At 35.5% G+C, this 19383-nt stretch overlaps 1 protein-coding gene across 3 annotated transcripts; it reads right to left on the reverse strand.

Annotated features, from left to right (window-relative positions):
* Positions 1-488: 488 nt before the first annotated feature.
* LOC106873800 (intermediate filament protein ifa-1-like) lies at positions 489-17525 on the reverse strand. Of its 3 annotated transcripts, XM_089339451.1 has the most exons (11): positions 16022-17525; positions 13962-14148; positions 12647-12742; positions 11259-11423; positions 10223-10339; positions 7306-7526; positions 5663-5748; positions 3503-3606; positions 2896-3006; positions 1908-2021; positions 489-1121 (listed from the first exon to the last, which is right to left on the reverse strand). In XM_089339451.1, the coding sequence occupies exons 1-11, from the start codon at positions 16459-16461 to the stop codon at positions 1086-1088; spliced, it is 1677 nt and encodes a 558-aa protein (XP_089195577.1). In that variant the 5' UTR covers positions 16462-17525; the 3' UTR covers positions 489-1085. The 3 variants fall into 3 exon arrangements, with proteins under 3 accessions (XP_089195577.1, XP_089195576.1, XP_089195578.1); XM_089339450.1 differs by having other exon boundaries at positions 489-2021; XM_089339452.1 differs by lacking the exons at positions 489-1121; positions 1908-2021; positions 2896-3006; positions 3503-3606 and adding an exon at positions 4282-5473.
* Between the last annotated feature and the right edge of the window lie 1858 nt (positions 17526-19383).

Here is a 19383-nt window from a genome sequence, read left to right on the forward strand (position 1 = left end):
AAAGCAGGAAAACCTCCCTGGAAAACGATGAGAGATCTGTGAGACTTGCGACGAGTATCATCCCGGTAATGTAATATCATTCATGGAGAATTTTTCCCTCGGGACCAGACCGTCAATCGAGAGTTCTACTGCGACGTCTTGATGCGTTTCAGGGAAGACATTCGGTGAATGCGACCAATGTTGTGGAACACGAACAAATGGATTCTTCACCGAACCACAACATGATATCGCTTCCGCACCTATCGTATTCGTCAGCTTTAGTGCCTGCGAACTTCCATCCCTTCTCCAAGAGGAAAATGCAGTTCGAAGGTCACTGTTCTAACACCGTTGTCAAGATCCAGAGCGAATCGCAGAAGGTACTCGACTCACGGAAAGTGACTTCCGAGCTGGACTCCAAATGTGGCAGGAACGCTGAGACTGGTGTATTGCTGCGCAATGTGACTATTTAGAAAGAGATGATGTTAAAAATAACATAACTAATCCGAAAATATATGTATTAATATGATTTTATTGCCCTTTTTCCGTACAATTTAGTCAAATGGTCCTTGGACTCGAATTAAGAATTACAAGGTTGTTAATAGAATAAGAAATAATGTTCTCTAATCTGGAAACAAATTTAATCATATTTTCAAAAGATATCGTTAAATATCTTCCTCGATGTTTATACAGCATAAATTTAGCATAAATTTTGTAATGTAAAATACCATAAAGTACAAAACATTTGAAAGCAAAACACACCGGGCATCGATATCATATTATCTAGGTAACTTGTAGAATAATAATCTTTATTGAAATTACGATTGCAGAAGGTTATCAAGCTGAAGAGTTTGTTAATATTTGAATAATTATTTAGCAATGTTGCAAAATATATTGTATTGAAAAATGAATTTAGTCTTATTTTCTATAATTATCTTAAATGTTTGAGAATCATTAAAAATTATTAAAACAGAAAAATTGATATTTTTAGAAGTTTACTTTAGAATTAATGTTTTAACTAAAATTTTAATTTTAAAAAAAAGAGATTTTCTGAAACTTGGTGCTAACAGGAACAAAAATGGATTTTCTTTGCTGCAACATTACGTTTTTCATGAGTTTATTTTGATCACAACTGTTGCGCATTGCTGAAAAGTGAAAAATAATGAGAAATTAATAAATAAACTGGGAGATTCGTGACCTATTAAGGAGTTGAGGCACCACAAGATTAAACACCTTCATGTAGTGTAACGACAATAGTCGTTCTGGCCTGTGTATCATAAAACTTTACACAAGAGTCAGAAGTCACAATATATTAATTCTCTTTTTTGTGCTCGTAAAGTTAAAAATGAAATATTTCATAGGCTGTTTTAACTTCGTGTGATTGCTCTCAAATGAGAATCAGAATACGTTCTGTTTATCGGTTACTCGACGTTTCATATATAACTAGTATTTTTATTGTGTACTGAAGCAAATTATGTCGCTATGTTTAAATGTATGAAAAACATTGCTATTGGAAGATATAACGTCTGTCTCAAAGCCATGCCGACAGGAAGCGTTTTATTGAACCCGACGCAGCAAGGTCATGAAATATTTTTATTAATTGTCAGTATTAAAATCACATTCCAAACGTTACTTAAAGCAGTGAACTGAATCAGCCTTACTAAATACTACCAACTGCCGCTAAGCTTATTAAGATTGTTGATCAAATGCATATCGAACTGGTATGCTTTTCAAATACAGATTTGATTGTGGCCTGTTCTCTAGAAATAAAATTTGTACATTTTATATAATATGGTATATCAGGGAGACAAATGACTACATAGATCAACTCTCAAAGTGCATGACACTAGAAAGAAAAATATACTCAAGGGCTATAGTGGAGAAAAGTGTGAAAGAAAATGTGTGCTAAACAATAAATTAGGACATCTTACCTTGCCTTTGTCGTCTGTCAAAGTAACTGTCGATGGGATGACCATTGTTCCCCATTGAGCGACAGCGGAAGATGTGATGCCGTCTTGCCCAGCACCGTGTTTTGATCCCCAAATCTAAAGATAGATATAAAAGGATTAATTATAACATCATCAAGAAAAATCAGAAATGTGATCACGAGGTTTAGTCGATCACATGGACTCCAGCTCTTCACTTGTACTTTATTTTATAAACTCGAAGTGGCAGACGGAAGTGTTGACTGCGGCAGGATTTGAAAATGCGAAGTAAAGAGCCGGAAACAAGTATCAAAGCGTATTTTCCGGATACCGTAACGATTCTGCAAAGGCAAAAAGTTTGAAAGATTAGTGAGTAGATGGTTTACGAATGCTATCATCCTCAGTATGTAACTGGTACTTTATATAATTTGTCGACCTCAAAGGGCTGAAAGGTAAAGTAGATATTAACGGGATTTGAACTGAGAATGAGAAGAGGTGGAACGAATAACATAAGGCATTGTGTTCACCACTCTAAAATGTTTGACTATAGACAGAATGATTAGCAATTGTTTTCTTGTCCGTGGATACTGCAGTGGTCAGAGAGGTGGCATCCACTTCAAATTAACTTCAAAAATATCATTTGGAAGTAACTACTAATGATTTTAATGTAATTAATATATGCACAAATTGGAAACATGTTTACTAACACAATTGGTAAGTAAATGAATCCCTTCTTCCTTCTCCTTCTCTCACCCCCATTTATTCTGGACGAAAATAATGGAAGGAAAATATTACAGTTAATATATCTGTAACAATACACCTGATATTACTCAACATTGTCATGCGGAATGCTGACTCCCAGCAATCGATATTCCATTCTCGCCACAGTGTCGCCATTTCTTTTATAGATTTAAATTAGTGCCTATAATATCTGATATTTAGTTAATATATGTTATAAGAATAATTAACATTAAAAAAAATAACACAAACTTACCTTGACAATTTTGCCAGAACTAAACACGTTACCATCGGTAAATTTATGGGTGTAGCTCGTGCCATTTTCCAGGGTTTGGGTCAGTGTCCAGTTCTTTATGTTTGATGCGCCCTATGATTAGAAAGAGTATATACATTAAACAAAAGAAAAGGAATGCTGATGACAATGAATTATATGGATAGTCAATGAACCATTAGATATTACAGAGGTAAAATATATTTCAATGTTTACGTACGTATATATGTATGTTCGTATGTGTCTGTATGCATGTGAGCGGGAGAGAGAGAGAGAGAGAGAGAGAGAGAGAGAGAGAGAGAGAGAAGAGAGAGAGAGAGAGAGAGAGAGAGAGAGAGAGAGAGAGAGAGAGAGAGAGAGGTAGAGATGAATTAAGATTTGCTACGGTTTCTATCAAACAGCGGTGCTAAGTAGTAACTACCTTGTTACGTACACGAAACTTACAAAAATTATGTACAAAGCGAGGAAAGAAAAATATTAGTGGTCGTTAAACTATTAGCTGTCAAAGTGTATATATATATATATAAGAAAATGGTATAAAAGGGCCATCAGGAGCACTAATAAACCAACAGAAACCCATGCACACACTTACCTTTGGAAACTTAGCAAGGTCTTCAAGTTTAATGTATGTTCCATCAGTTGCTAATTCAACGATGCTCACAAACCCACTCGTCGTGCGACTCATGGTAATTTTATCTGGTGCAAAAATGTTCAGAGATAAAAATATTTATTAATGTATGTATATGTGTGACTCTGTGTGTGTGCGCGCATGTGTGTGCACAGAAACATAAGTTTATGTGTATATGCTTCTATATGATTTGATGCATGTATGCATACATACAGATATGCATTATATATACGTATATATATATACATGTATGTATGTATGTATATATATATATATATATATATATATATATATATATATATATATATATATATATATATATATATATATATATGCATATATATATATCCATATACATATATATATATACGGACATATACATGTAGATATATAAATGACAAATATGTTTGGCTTTGAGAGAGAAATCCCCACCACGCCACAGTCGCAACATGCTGTTTGTATATATATATATATATGTGTGTGTGGTGTGTGTGTATTGTATGTCAGTATATATGTGTGAATGTATGTATTTATGCATGTATGTATATACGATATATATATATATATATATATATATATATTATATATATATATATATATATATATATAGGGAGAATTCACAAGAAAAACAAAAGACAGGTGGTATAGAGAACAAACAGATATATTAGTATATATATATATATATATATATATATATATATATATATATATATATATATATATATATATATACATACAGGGTGCGGACGGTATTTGAGGACACATTTATGGCTTTAAAGAAAATCTTATATAATAACATAAAAAGGTATTTTTAAAAAATAACATAAAGATAAAGCTAAATTATCAATTCAAGAATATGACACAATGACACCACTATAAGCATCGATAACTACATCTACGCGCGGTCGAAATTGTTTACAAGCTCGTGTTAAGTGGTCCTTGTTCATATCGGACATGAGTCGAACTATGGCATCTTTCAAAGAATCTTTGGCACTATGGGAGTGTCCATTGACATTTTTCTCAACGATCCTCTATATATAGTAGTGCAATGGATTGACATCTGGAGAATTAGGAGGCCAAATGTTGGGGTGATGTTATCATGCAAATTGTCGGCCATCCATTCTAGTGTCAACTGAGCCTTGTATGATGGTATAGAATCTTGTTGGAAGACCTATGGCCTTCCAGTGCATACACTGTTGATCCAAGGATTAACCACTTCATTCAGAACCTCAGTATACGCAGCAACATTCACCCTAAGACCTTGTGGAAAAAAGTGAGGAGGAGTCACATGTCCTTCATTTCTCACAAAACCCTAAACTATGACACTTGCAGGAAATTTTATGTGCATTACACTTGCAGCCTCAGAAGAGCCTGCACATAGTCATCTGTTAGTTCTTCTGGTAGTTCTCTGGTCCTGGCCAAAGTTTTTCTCGTCTCAGAAAGTTTGTTCAAAAGACTGTTGGATCTGATTAAACGGTTTTCTTTTGTTTTCTTTTGTTTTTTTGTTTTTGTTTTTTGTTTTTTGTTTTTTGTTTTTCTTTTCTGGCATGAATTTACTTCACCTCATCATGTACGATTTGTATCTGATGTCTTCATGCACATTTCCGATTGTCTTTTTTTTTTCTGACACACACGAAATTTTTTTGCAATTGACCTCATTTATTTTCCAGGATTGTCTTCAATATTTTTCTTAACTTCTTGAATAAATTCAAGTGTCGTGATAGAATCAGATCGTTTAGAACGTTTTTACGTTTTGATGCAGGTAATAGGCTTCCATCATTTTTCTCTAATTCATACCGAATCTTGCGGACAAAAGATCTTGCAACTTTCAGAGAACGAGAAATTTTTTCATCACCATGCTTAGCCTTCAAAGCCACAACCACAGCATGCTCTTTTCATTTCATTAGTAAGAATAGGGCCTGCCATTGCTGATTTCTGAAATAGAAGTTCAATAAAAAAAAAATAGTCAAATAAAATAATGACTAAGAATGTATGTATCCTCAAATACCGTCCTCACCCTGTATACAAATATGCATATATGTACAAATGAATATATATGCAAATATATACTCACGTACATACACACATACGCACAAGTGATGGAAAAAAACAAATACAACTCACTTGATCCTGCTAGAGCGTTCGCGAGTGCCGACTCAGCCTCAGTTTGAAATCCACCAGCAGCAGTTACAACTGATTTCATATCCTTCCTGTAAAATTAAAATATGCTTCATGTAATTACAATAAATATTGCAGGTTAATATGTAAATATAATGAAAAATGTTCTCCAAAAGAAAGATTGTTTAATATTCGTTACTGTTGGAAATGGTGTTCAACCTCAGTTTAGCCTAAACAGCAAAAGTCTGCGGTGACGAGGCTGATCTCGGCATTTTGTGGGTCGGTTTACATCGTTGAATATGCGTTTGTTGCATGGTAGTGTAGCAGGTGAAAGGATTTAAGTTTTGCTATTTTACTAACAAACATAGCAGACGATGTTTTCACTCCCCACTCACCGGTCGCTTGTGGTATGCGAAATTCAAAATATCAAATATCAGTGTTTAATAAGTGTAAACAAATTCAGTCAAATTCTTTTTTTGGGGGGGGGGGGGTTATGCGATGCGTGTTATTGTTGTTGTTGTTGTGTGTGTGTATAATTACGTATTAATGTACATATTTCCTGTGTCTAGAGTAGTTGTTAGTGGCATTGTAGTATGATCGGTAGTGTTGTTGAATAATATACTGCGCCCTTTGTTGATGATTTTTAAAGTTGTACCTCTAGGATCTTTTGAAGTGTATGAGTGTGATTTCGATTTGTTCAGAATGTGTAAATCTTTTGTGATGGTAATGGAGAGATGGGCGGGGAAAGTGTGGGTGTTGTTTGCTATGCAGTTATAACAACTAGTGTGTGGAGGAGAAAATAATGTTTGTAGATTTTGCTTTGTTTTATATTCTTTGCCCCCACACCAATCCCATACAAATGTATTTCCACCATCCAGTTTTGCATTTAGGAATACACAATCTATTGCTTCGTGAGGTGTACACAGGATGGCGAGAATCCAAACCATATCGTATGCATTTATTTTTCATATATTCTAGCAGAATCGAACGGGAACAGCTGATCACTACAGATTTTGTCATCAGAAAATATCTCCTCCTTTTCTTATAGAAACCAGCAAACAAATTATTTCCTGATGAGTGACGATGCCTGCCTAGCAGACATCATTCGTGTGGTGCAAGCAAAATAACAAGATTCCAAGCAATAGGGTAATTCAATCTTCAATATGAATTATCTTATCGTTGTTGCTTTTCGCCATCTGAGAATATTTCCTCCCTTCGGAATCTAAGCGTTCTGCGTGCACCTAACGAAATATAATCAACTAATGGTCAACTAGACACCAACGTTGCAATATTTGTTCCACCTTTTTGCTGTCTGAATTCAAATTTTGCCAATGTCAAATTAAAGTTTTGGGACAAATAAAATAGCACATTACTACTATCGACTCTTCTGTCTTCTTTTACATGTCCTGCTTTCTCCCTCTCTGCGTCCTCCTCCCTCTCTTCCTTTCCCTGTCTCTCCCCCCCCTCTCTCATCTTTTCTCTCATTCTTTCCCTCGTCTGTGTTCAAATCTAAAGGATGACTTCTGCCGCGTTTGTTGTGCCTATTGTCCCATAAGTGCTCTCTGCAACTCCATCAGCAGTGAGAATCCACAGAAGGATGGAAAGATTTTTAGAATGTTATTATCTAAAGTTAACTATTTATCATTTACCTGCTCTCTTCTCCTTCAAGAAGTGCGCGATATGCTGAAATTTCCAGTTCAAGAGACAGTTTAGCATCCATCAGGTCTTGCAATTCCTTCAACATTGCTTCCAACTCCATACGCAAATTAATAATTTCGGTCCGGTAATTATCACCTTCAGTTGCACGTTTGTTTTCACTATCCTCCAACTCGGATTCTAGAAGCTTAATTTTTCTTTTCAAATTTGCTACCTATAAAGACAAGTCAAAGAGTACAATCAACATCTACGAAAAAACTATCAAAACATAATTCTTAAACGTATATTTACAGGATGTTCGGTATAAATTTCACAATATTTTATGACTTCAGGAAATGCTTGATGTATTGGTGAAATGTCCACGGTGTTAGAGAGCATAAAGATGAAAATTGTAGTTGAGAAAATGTTAGCTGACATAGAAGACTGGACACCATCTGAATATTGGAAAACACTTATCAGTATCATGATGCTACGCACCAGATGTCAAAATACCGACATTAAGATTGCTGCTCAATGTTATGTGAACACTGTTAAGGTTGTAAGATGTGACATGGACTGCTGCAACAGAGACTACTAAGCCGTGGCTAGCAACAAGTGACACAGTAAGCGTTCTAACTGCGTCTGCACGCCAGAACTTATCCAACAACTGCAGTAAAAGTTGACGGAAGACCAAAGTAAGGAAATTCGGGCTCTCGATGGAGATCGGTTTTGAAGCCACCACCATGAAGCAGGACCTGAATGAGCCGAGGAGAATCTAGTTCTCAGATGAAAAACACTTATGTCAGGACGAGGTGGTTTACCTACAATCCATGTAACGTCTCAAGTATCATGAAAATCAATTTTCCCAAACTGATGGTCTTTGGTTGTGTCCCCAATAAGGGTAACACTGTACGGTCGAACACCCTTTCAACATGATCTCAGGCTTTTCTTGCCATCGTTTTATCATGATCTGTTGCTGTTCCAGTTTTTGTTTGGATTTCAGTTGTTTTACAGCTTTTGTTGTTTCTTCTTTTTCTTCATAGTTGTTATGACTTCTTTGTATTTGTCAGCTTCCTTAAAGACTGGAAATAGTTTTTTTTTTTTTTCTTCGTGTTTTGTAGTTATTTTGATTAGTTTTCCTTGCTTCTGAAGTAGATATTTCTGTAGTCCTATGGCGCTTATTTTGTAATAATTTTCTAGTTGTATAAGGACTCTATCACCTTCGATACGTTGTATATATAACCTTTCTATGTCAGATTTCGGGTCTAAATCCCGTCATCATTTTTCTTGCTTTCCTGTTTATTTTGATTAGTTCATTTAAAAATATTGTAACAGTAACTTATAACTGGGACAGCTAGTGTTGACACCTATTATCTTGTTGTTTGCATTGACCTCTGTTTTCAGTATTAATCTAGCTCGTCTATAGTATTCTTTTCTTGTCTTCTCTCTCATGTGTGTGTGTGTTGTATCGTATATAGTTCATTGATTCCTAAGTATTTGTACGTCTGGCTTTCGTCTAATTCTCTTATTTTATTTGCTTTATCTAGTGTGATATTGCTACACTTACCGAGTTTTCCTCTTTTCAAGGTTGCTTTGGCACGTTTTTCTAAGCCAAATTTCAAGTTTATTTCTTTGGTAAATCCATGTACTGTCTGTAGTAATGTTTCCAACTGCTTATCATTTGTAGCGTACAGTTTTATATCATCCGTATATAAGAGATGGCCGATTGTTTTGCCGTAACAGCTGTATCCAGATCCAGTTCTGTTTAGCATGTCAGATAAAGGTGTCAGTGCCAAGCAGAAAAGTGTCTCCCTGGAATATTCCTGTTCTAATGGGGATGGATTTGGTTTTTATGAGTCCCTCTTTTGTTTGGAGCTGTAGCACAGTCTGCCATTTATTCGTGGAATGTTTTTATCCTTATTTTCATTATTATTCCTTCGTAACACATTGTAGATAAACATGCACCGGAGTCTTTAGTCATCTGTCAAGCCACAACAAGGACCTCAGACAGAAAATACTTTCCTTAAGATGTGCGCTGTGTCCAATAAGGCTGCTTTTTGTAAGACATCAATCATGCATGGGCTTTCCAGTTGCCTTAAGAAGTCTTGAAGTTTCAATGGGATTGAACCAAACGCTCCGATCACCACTTGTATCACTTTTACATTACCCTCTCGCATCCCATACAGTCTTGCCATTTCCACTTTCAATTCGGAGTACTTGGTGATTTTTTCAACTTCTTTACTCACAACATTCATATCATTTGCTATGGTTACATCAATGATCTGACAATATTTGTCTCTCTTACTCAATATGACAATATCCCGCCGACGGTGTTCGATTACACGATCCGTCTGAAAATCATAGTCCCAGAGTATCGTTACTTTTCCATCCTCCTGTAAAACTTTACTTGGTACATGCTCGTACCAGTTCTCTGTTACTTCATATTGGTGTTTACGGCATAAGAGCCAATGAAGATACACACACGTTTTATCGTGACGACGCTTGTATTCTTTTAGTGCAAGGCTCTCACATCCACTTACCAAGTGGGTCACATTTTCCACACTCTTTCCACAGAGTCTGCATTTCTGGGTGTCAGAAGTTTTATAGATGTTATGCTTCACTGAACTGGTAGCGAGAGCCTGGTTTTGTGCAGCAATAATCAGGCTTTCGATGGTACGCTTCAAAATCCTATGGATATCAAGTGCTTATATAAATATATCCACTGCTCACACCTCCTTTTAATAATACACGCATACATACACACACTCACGCATGCTCACACACGCACACGCACACGCACGTACACACACACACACACACACACACACACACACACACACATATATATATATAACATGCATGTATATATATGTGAATATATAAATATATTGAGTGATGGTTTGATTGATTGATTTATGTAATTTTCCTTACCTCAGTTTCATATTCGCTCATTTTAGCCGCCATACCGCTCTGTTCCGCACGCAAATCTTTTTTCTTACCCCCGTCTATAACATCTATTGACTTCATACCTGCCTTCATCATCTTTATCTGTGGAGATAATAAAATAATAAGTATTATATTTTATTTATTTTTCACATTGCTGTAGCTGAAATAGCATTACGGGGATAAGTTACAAATACTTGGATTGTGAAAAAGTAAGTAGATAATGAAAAAATAAGCATGACGAGTAAGAATTACAGGAACTGTTTTTCTACTCGCTACCATTTCCCTCTCCAAATGATCTGAAAGAAGATGACGGCTTGCCTGAAAACAATAATATCTGTCCTTAGTCCATTCAAATTTGTCCGTTGTATATGCAACCTCTTTCCCCATAGCCACCATAATAAAACTGCTTGTCCATCGCAGTTACACAACATAATTCTTTCTGCAACTGTGCAATTCTGGAGACTGAATATGTGTTGTGCAGGACACTTTCATCGTTCTGCAAGCGGGTTGGATGTGCCCTGTAAAGTTTCTCCAGAGGCTGCCTTCAGAGACTGGGAAATTTTGGAATTTTTTTGTAATAAAAGAGATGAAAATTCTTTAAGAGTAACCTATCCAGCTGATTTTTGCAGTAATCCTAATAAGAAGAAGAAGAAGAAGAAGAAGAAGAAGAAGAAGAAGAAGAAGAAGAAGAAGAAGAAGAAGAAGAAGAAGAAGAAGAAGAAGAAGAAGAAGAAGAAGAAGAAGAAGAAGAAGAAGAAGAAGAAGAAGAAGAAGAAGAAGAAGAAGAAGAAGAAGAAGAAATATGTCTACATTCTGCCCGTGACTCTTCTACGCGACTATAGAATAGTAGCTAAAATTCTTAAAATATTTTGATCGAAACAATTTTTCTATGGATTTATATAAGATGAATGTATTTCCAAATAACATAGCAGTTGAACAAACACAATTAATAAGGTTAAATTTCCAACACTTTTAAATCATATAAATATATTTATCTTTTAGCTTTCAAAAATATCTTTACCTCATCTGCATGTCGACGTTGCAAATCAGCAATAGCTGTTTGCAACTTGTTTTCGTATTCGACACCTAAAGCAGCAACTGTATTTCCAACGTCGGATTCCTTTACTTGTTGAAGATTGCACTGCTTCTTTAGTTTTGCTATCAGTGCCTCATATTCTTTGATCTCCTACAAATAGTAATTAAAACAACACAGTGACTCAATTTAAACATTGCCAGCGGGTATTGAACATAGAACTCCTTTCACTGAAAATTTTCGATAAAATATTGTTTTATCGAAACAAATATCACCTGGCAAGGGACGATACACTACTATTAATATTACACGAGATTCAGTGGTCTATATCAACGGCTCACAGTAAACTACTTACCAACCTGAACAGTCAATCGTTCACAGTTCTTTGTTTTATGGCAATGAGTCAGTCCAATTATTAGTTACTTGAGGGGCAGTCGGATTCCTTCCACAACATACTGGTATATATTTAGAATGCTGTTAACATTAAACACTTTCATCGTCGTGTCAAAGTACATTCTCCTACTAAATTCCGAACATTGTTGCAAGGAAATTAAAATCAGCACAGTAATTCAATGAAATGAATATTACTGCTTCTTAGAGCAGTTAATGGTGTCTACATATTGTTATATATCATGTTCCCTGAAAAGAACAAGATCAAAGCCCTAAAGACAATATCTGTATCAACGGAGACGTGTCCCGGCTGAATCTGGTCGAGAAGGAACAAAAGCAGCATTCATGCCGTTCGAAGGTGATATTTTTGCATTTTACGCTAAGAGAAATAAATCTAAGGGAGTGATTGTCATAGCGTTGACGTTTCACCACTGCAATGATAACCAACATTATTTCTTATTTAAGTATAAGTTTGGAAGCTGAACCAACGGGGAAGCGTTACAACTAGATAAATTCTTCAAAAGGTTTAGCTGCAAAAGTCTCTCTCCGATAGCCAAGTGGCAAAAAAGTGTCTGCTGAATAGCACCCATGACCTGGCTGTGGTCTATCCAGCTTGATGTATAAGATGTTAGTGGCCGAAACACTTACCTCAGGAGAGTTTTTTCTGAGAATTTTCTGCTATTCAGATATGAGTAATGGTTTAATTGAGAAATAAGTATCCTAGTAACAGATAAGTGATCAATCCATAAGTAACTGAAGATTCTGTATCACGGTTCGATCCACTGACACTGTAGTTGATAGATAAATTTAACTGATCACTTGAGAAGTAGTGATTCTTTAATTATGATGGCGAAAGTGAAGGAATCTGATTCAAGAAAGCCTAAAATCGCAGTGTAGGATTTATAATTAGGAAATAATTAAAAACTTCATGGCAATTATCCTGCAAGGGAATAACAAGAAAGGGTAACAAATAAAAGCAACATTACAGCTTTATGGAGATCGATATTGAAATCAAGTTCGTCTTCCAGTGCCTCGTTACGCTTATCGGACTCCAATCTTTGAATAGTTTCGTTTTCTAATTTCTGAAAAGACAAACAATACAAATATTTTCGTCATTATTTTTTTTTTTTTGCATAAGCATCAATAATTCGTCTCAGATAAGGTACAAAAATAAGAGAATTGAAGTTGGAATCATAAACAAAATTGCGGGATATATTCAGGATGATTATCCTTAATATGATAGATAGCAATGTCTTATTCATTACAGTTGTATTAACTTTGTCGAGTTTACTTTGTCAGTTTCTGCTATGGGCACAATATTTATTTTCCTATTAAAAGTGATTTTTACAAATTCTGTCAGAGATGTTTTTTACAGATTGAAAGAACCATCTCAGAAAAACGGAATTTAAAATGGGATGCTTGTGTGACGTATAAACATATTCGTTATATAATTCACAACGTTTATGTTTGAACAGAAGACGATCAATTTATATGATTGTTGGTTGTCTCATTTCAGCCCTCATGGAGCTAACAGAATAAAAAGCACTTTCAACGTGATCGTCATGTTTTGTATTCAAACAGTGTAACAATTTGATCCCACATTTGAAGTTGATAATGTATGAGATTTTATTCTGCTGTTTGTAAAAATATTTAATTTCTCATTGATATTTTGCATTCCAGTTTATTATATTTATATCTTATGTCCTATCTATTCTTTACATATTATTGATGTTGCTACTCTCTAATGACTGACTTGGCTCTATATTTCTACATCTCAAAACTAACTTACTTTCACTTCTGATTGCCTTCATCTTAGATATTATTTTCTATCATTATTATTAAATAGGATTTATCAAAATTACTTTTAAAATCTTGTTCGCTGCTGTAATCTAATAGCAGTAAATTACTTGTTAGCATTGTAGACCGGGAATATACAATATATAATATGTGTGTGTGCCTATGTATGTGTATATGTGTGTTTGTTTATATACACACACACACACACACACACACATACATATATATATATATATATATATATATATATATATATATATATATATATAATATATATATGTATATATGTACATATATATATATATGTACATATATGTATGTGTGTGTATATTTATATATATATATGTATATTATTCACGTAACACAATGCACTTTTATTTTGAGAGAGAGAGAGAGAGAAAGAGAGAGAGAGAAAGAAAAAGAGAGAGAGAGTGAGAGAGAGAGAGAGATAGAGAGAGAAAGTGAGAATGAGAGAAATTACGATTTCAAAGTATTATAACATACTGCTCTAAGTTCAGTCATTTGGTCGTTAAGAATGCCACTTCTATCCTTGCAGTTACCAAGTTGTTTCTCCAGTTCACCTGCTCTCCTTCTGCATGTTTCGGTGTCTGCAATGAGGCTGGCAGCTTCATCGTGTAATCCATCAACATCGACTTGTAGTTTGTCTCTCTCGTTCTGCACTTGGGACAATCTGACAGAAAAATTGTGAAATGGTTTTGCTGAGGAATATTTATTTATCCTAGGTACAGGCTGGAAGGATTGGCAAACATTCTAATGATGAAACATTATTTTATGTTTTAATAAAATAGTACCAGCATTATCATAGAATTATACAGAAAAATACCAAAATACCAAACGATCAACACAAACACCAGCGTTTCTTATTCAATTTATTTGTTTCTTTGTTTATTCTGAACATGAGAAACTTAACTTTAGATAGTTTTGACAGGATAGAAAGAGGATCAGATGTTATCTGACCTCTCCGATATACTGCAGCCTTCATCGGGACTTAATGTATAGAAGCAAAACTATATATATCGGTGACGGGACCAGTAGAGGAGAGACAAAGATGAGCCTCTTCGTGGTCGTATGTGCTTCTAGAAATAGTGGCAAAGAACATCTATAAGAACTATCTACTGTGTTATAAATAGAAATCGAAATTTCTATCTGGGGACGAGAGTGATCTGCGTTTACGCGGATTATATTAATGTCGCATTTGCTTAATTCCTATGTGATTGGAACTTATCACAAGTGCTAGAGATGTCACTAATTCAGAAACTAGTAACTTTAAATTTAAAATGCTCGCTTGAACAACTTTCAAACTTTTTATTTCTTTACGAAATCCATTTTCAATGATTTTCACAGATGCATTTTGCAACAACGCTGAGTCCAATAACAATGTGTTGAAGGCATTATTAGAAAGTAAAACACTGCATCTCCGTTGGAGACATACTCAGTTGAAAATAAACAAGAAAAGACAACATTCAGTATTATTCAATAGCTAGATAATGCTGCTGTAATACTGGTGTCAACCCACTATAGTGATCAGCCAAGAGAATTTGTTAACAGTTGGAGCACATGTCAAAAAAAGAGAGTAAGCGTATTCTTAACGCAATTAACGCGACGATATTTCCAAGGGGGTGCACTGATCCTATGCATCAGAACATAAACGCGTATCGTGTGAGTATACGTGGCAAAAAGTGGTGATTTAGCATTTTTACTTGATTGCTGGATGCCGCTATTCAAAATGCTTAGCACATTCATAAAACATGTGGATCAAGTATAAGACAGCTTGCGTTTAAAAAGGAGATAGTTATGTCCTATTTGAAAAGATTTCAATATAAGCCCAAAGGACGTGGAAGAAAACCAAGCAGAATGCCTGGAGGAATCGATATGCGTTTCGATGGTCAAGATCATTTGGTTGAAAAACAAAGAAAAACTAATGGTAAAAGACGAAGACGTATGGAAGATAACTGTGTTGCGAGACCTTTAATGCAATACTGAAAGTACAATGTAGGACTACGCTTGGCATGCATCACAGCACACGAAATAAGCTAATGTTGGTATAAAAACAATGATCTATATGTTTTCAATTAGACAGTAGCTTGTAACTCTATGCTGTATATACCTGTCACCCTGTGTGACAGAGTGATAAAACAATCATTTGTGCAAAGATATTGGTCTGTGATTGTATTGTGAACATTTCCTTTCATTCGTGTATTCAATACAAATTACTTAAACTGTATTATACTAGCGTTCCATATATGGCACACACATTATTTCAAAAACGAAACATCTTTTATCGGTCATGTTTTCTGTAAGGTGTCTGTGCGACATATAAAATATAACTATTAAGTTTCGTTCAAATTGAATTAAAAAAATTAAAAATTCAGGAGAATATAGGTTAAGGGACAATGTGGAGAAAGAGAATTAAAAGTAGATTAGAGTAGCGTAATAAAGCGAAATTGACCGAACCTTTAAGATGAATGTTTATGATGAGTAGAAGTTTAATAACTACAATAAAGAAGCACAGAAATTAAACATTAAAAGCAAATTTCACTCACTGTTCACTCAAATCTTCAACTAATTCTTCAAGCGATTCATTTTTGGATTGTATTTCTGAAAGTTTCTTATCACTTTCTACCTGGCGCGCTTTCAAGTCATCCAGTTGATCTTCGTATAATTTCTTCATTTCATCACAATTAAAATCAATCTTAACTTCCAATTGACTTTTCAGATGTTTGTTCTCAGCATCTACGACACGTATTTTTTCAATGAGGTCGGCAAGTTTTGAATTCAAAGATTGCATCTCTTTCTTTTCTTTTTCGCCCTTATTTTTCATGTCAGCAACCTGTTTTTGACCATGCTCTGCTACCGCTCCAGTGGGAAAGACCGCTGGAGCTGAATAGAAAGGAGCCGGTATACGAATGCCTTCCCTGCCAGGTCTTCTCCTTCGTCTCACTTGTGCCGCTGCTTTACCAGCTTTTATTCTTTCTTGATTCATTTTTGTTGTTATTCAAAGATTTTGTGTTAAAGAAAAAAATGTGGGAATGAAATAAGAAACAATTCACTGCTTGGAGTACGAACTGCGCAAAGAAAAACTTTCTGCAGAATGATTTACGACCTACTGAGGTTTTCTTATACTGCTAAATGATCAAGTCCGGAAGTTTAGTAATGAGAGTACGTGAATGTTAGAGGGAATGATTGACTGAGAAAGAGAGAAGGAGCAAATAATGAGGGAGCGGAAGGATGGGGGAAATGAAAGTAGAGTAAGAGAGTGAGATGCATGTATGTATGTACGTATTGATTTTCAGGGATATCATATTTCATGTCTCATATTTCAAGTATCTCATTTCTATATATGCTTGTGTGTATTAGCATGTATATGTGTGTATCTATTTACCTATGTATCACTATTAGGCGATGGCGAGCTGGCAGAAACGTCAGCACGCCGGGCGAAATGCTTAGCGGTATTTCGTTTGTCTTTACGTTCTGAGTTCAAATTCCGCCGAGGTCGACTTTACCTTTCATCCTTTCGGGGTCAATAACTTAAGTACCAGTTGTGTACTGGAGTCGTTCTAATCGACTGGCCGCCTCCTCAAAAATTTAGGGCCTTGTGTCTAGTGTAGAAAAGAATCCTCAGCACGGCATTTCATCCGTCATTACGGTCTAAGTTTAAATTCTTTGGAGGTCAACTTTTATTCATGTGAAGGCGCATGGCTTAGTGGCTAAAGCGTCTGGCTCGCAATCATAAGGTAGGGAGTTCGATTCCCAGACCGAGCTGTGTCTTGTGATATTGAGCAAGACATGTTAATTCACGTTACTCCTGTTCACTCAGCTTTAGAAATGAGTTGCAACGTCCTTTGCCATTCTCCTGGATAACATCGGTGCGGTGGAGAGAGGAGGCTATTATTCATGGGTGACTGTTGGGCTTCCATAAACAACCTTGCCTGGACTTGTGCCTTGAAGGATAACTTTCTAGGTGCAATCCCCTGCCATTCATGACCGAAGAGGATCTTTATATATATATAAGAAAGAAAGGATGAAGGAAGAAAGGCTGGTTTTGCGTTCTTGTCCCATTTTGTATTTATATATATATATATATATATATATATATATATATATATATATACTGATGTTTACACATACGCATATATATATATATATATATATATATATATATATATATATATATATATATATATATATATGTGTGTGTGTGTGTGTGTGTGCATCAAGAGAGATAAAGAGATTTGTGTGCGTCCAGGTGCGTGTACTTGTGTGTCCGGGAATTTTTTATTTGTTGTCAGGTAATAAAAACTATAGTATGGCAAATACTTCAGCTACTCAATGAAATAAGTAGTGGACCGATAAGTTCGATTGAAAACCCTTACAGAGGATGCATCGGCAATCTAAGGAATTAAACAAGTAACAAAAAATTGTAAGAATATAATATATATTTAGGTTCGTTCAGTCTAGGTATGTGTATATGTATGTGCGTGTTTCTGTATGTGTCAATGTGCGGGTGTTTGCGTGTGTGTGTGTGTGTGTGTGTGTGTGTGTGTGTGTGTGTGTGTGTGTGTACATGTGTTGGATTTCTTTCGTTGTATAAAAGCAAACTTCCCAGTCGAAAACATACGTGTAGTAAATTGTAATGCGTGCCATGATTACGGTAAACTACGATATGCCGTGCAGCCGAGCTTTAATAAAATGAAATTTGATAACTTAAGAGTTTCTCCGTCCAGATTTTTCCCTGCTAGTACGAATATGTATTACTGAGGCCCTGTTTAAACACTAGAATGTAAAATCCACTCCATGTAATGCAGGATACGCAATATCTGGAAAAAAAATTGTTATGGCTGACATATCTTTGAGCTTTGGTCCATACAATCACGACTGACTTGGACAAACAATAACAAAAACTGAATAAATAGACAGATAAACAAAATGGGAGGAGCTGCTTACCTTGCCTGGGTTATTTTGTCCTCAAAGTACTCTTCTTTTTCCTATTCTTTTTCGGGATGTGTAGTATAAAAGATCCACATTGCCTTCCTTGGCGGGTCCCGAATTGTTTATGCTAACTGACTCCAGACAAATGTGTGCAGTCTTTCCATTCCGTTTATTCAATAGTTCGGATGAATCGATATCTTGGAGATGTTGGGCTTCAATGCTTGCATCGAATGCTTGTCACGACTCTCATGGGAAAAGGTAATGGGCTGCGAAAACAGATAATATCAATTGAAGTACAATAGCTGTTTTCTTTTCGAGAGTTAAATCACCGAGTTTTGATTGCCTATCCTACAAGCTTTATTTGTATGTCAGTCTTGTACGTTATTGGAAACCCTCTATCGTATGTGGCAAATAGACCAAGAGTGGGCCAGAAAGGATGCTACTGATAATTTTATTCCCATAACCCCTACAAAATTCCTTGTCAAAGATTTTGTGGGAACTGCTCACAAGGAGACTGTCGTTTGTCGTCGGTTGAGTTGTCGGTACTGGATAGAACTGATCGAATGCTGACAGACACATCCATTTCATGCGACACATAGACCATACTTCAATGACGTTCTGATCGATTTAAATCACACTAAATCGATCGATAATGTCAAATAATCACTAACTATTAGCTATACTGGTTTCGGTCCCTTCTTTCGAGGCACTGTTGTATATTTCCTCAGAAATTCTAATATTAGTCTCTGACAACTTGATGAACATAACTAATATAATGGATAACATACAGCTCTGAAACAAACCGTAATTTTGAAAACAGATTTGAATTCTCGACTTCTGAGCAGATAAAGAAATAATAAAGTTCTTTTTCCATTTCTTTGGAGTTCCCATTCTTTTCGTCTGATGCGAGAAACCCCAAGCGAATCTTCTTGTTTTTACCTTGGATTAGTTCGATACAAGAGAGCCTTCTAGTAAA

The sequence above is a fragment of the Octopus bimaculoides genome, chromosome 21 (genome assembly GCF_046866305.1).
Source record: "Octopus bimaculoides isolate indiv1 chromosome 21, ASM4686630v1, whole genome shotgun sequence".
Taxonomy (NCBI): domain Eukaryota; kingdom Metazoa; phylum Mollusca; class Cephalopoda; order Octopoda; family Octopodidae; genus Octopus; species Octopus bimaculoides.

What these genes read in the sequence shown, in the direction of transcription:
- LOC106873800 (XM_089339450.1), bottom strand. Translation starts at nt 16,461, where the DNA reads ATGAATCAAGAAAGAATAAAAGCTGGTAAAGCAGCGGCACAAGTGAGA. An exon ending in TGAGCGAATATGAAACTGAG is followed by an intron (nt 7,527 to 10,222) that starts GTAAGGAAAATT and finishes TTGTCTTTATAG; the next exon opens with GTAGCAAATTTGAAAAGAAA. An exon ending in GTTCTGGCAAAATTGTCAAG is followed by an intron (nt 2,022 to 2,895) that starts GTAAGTTTGTGT and finishes ATCTATCTTTAG; the next exon opens with ATTTGGGGATCAAAACACGG.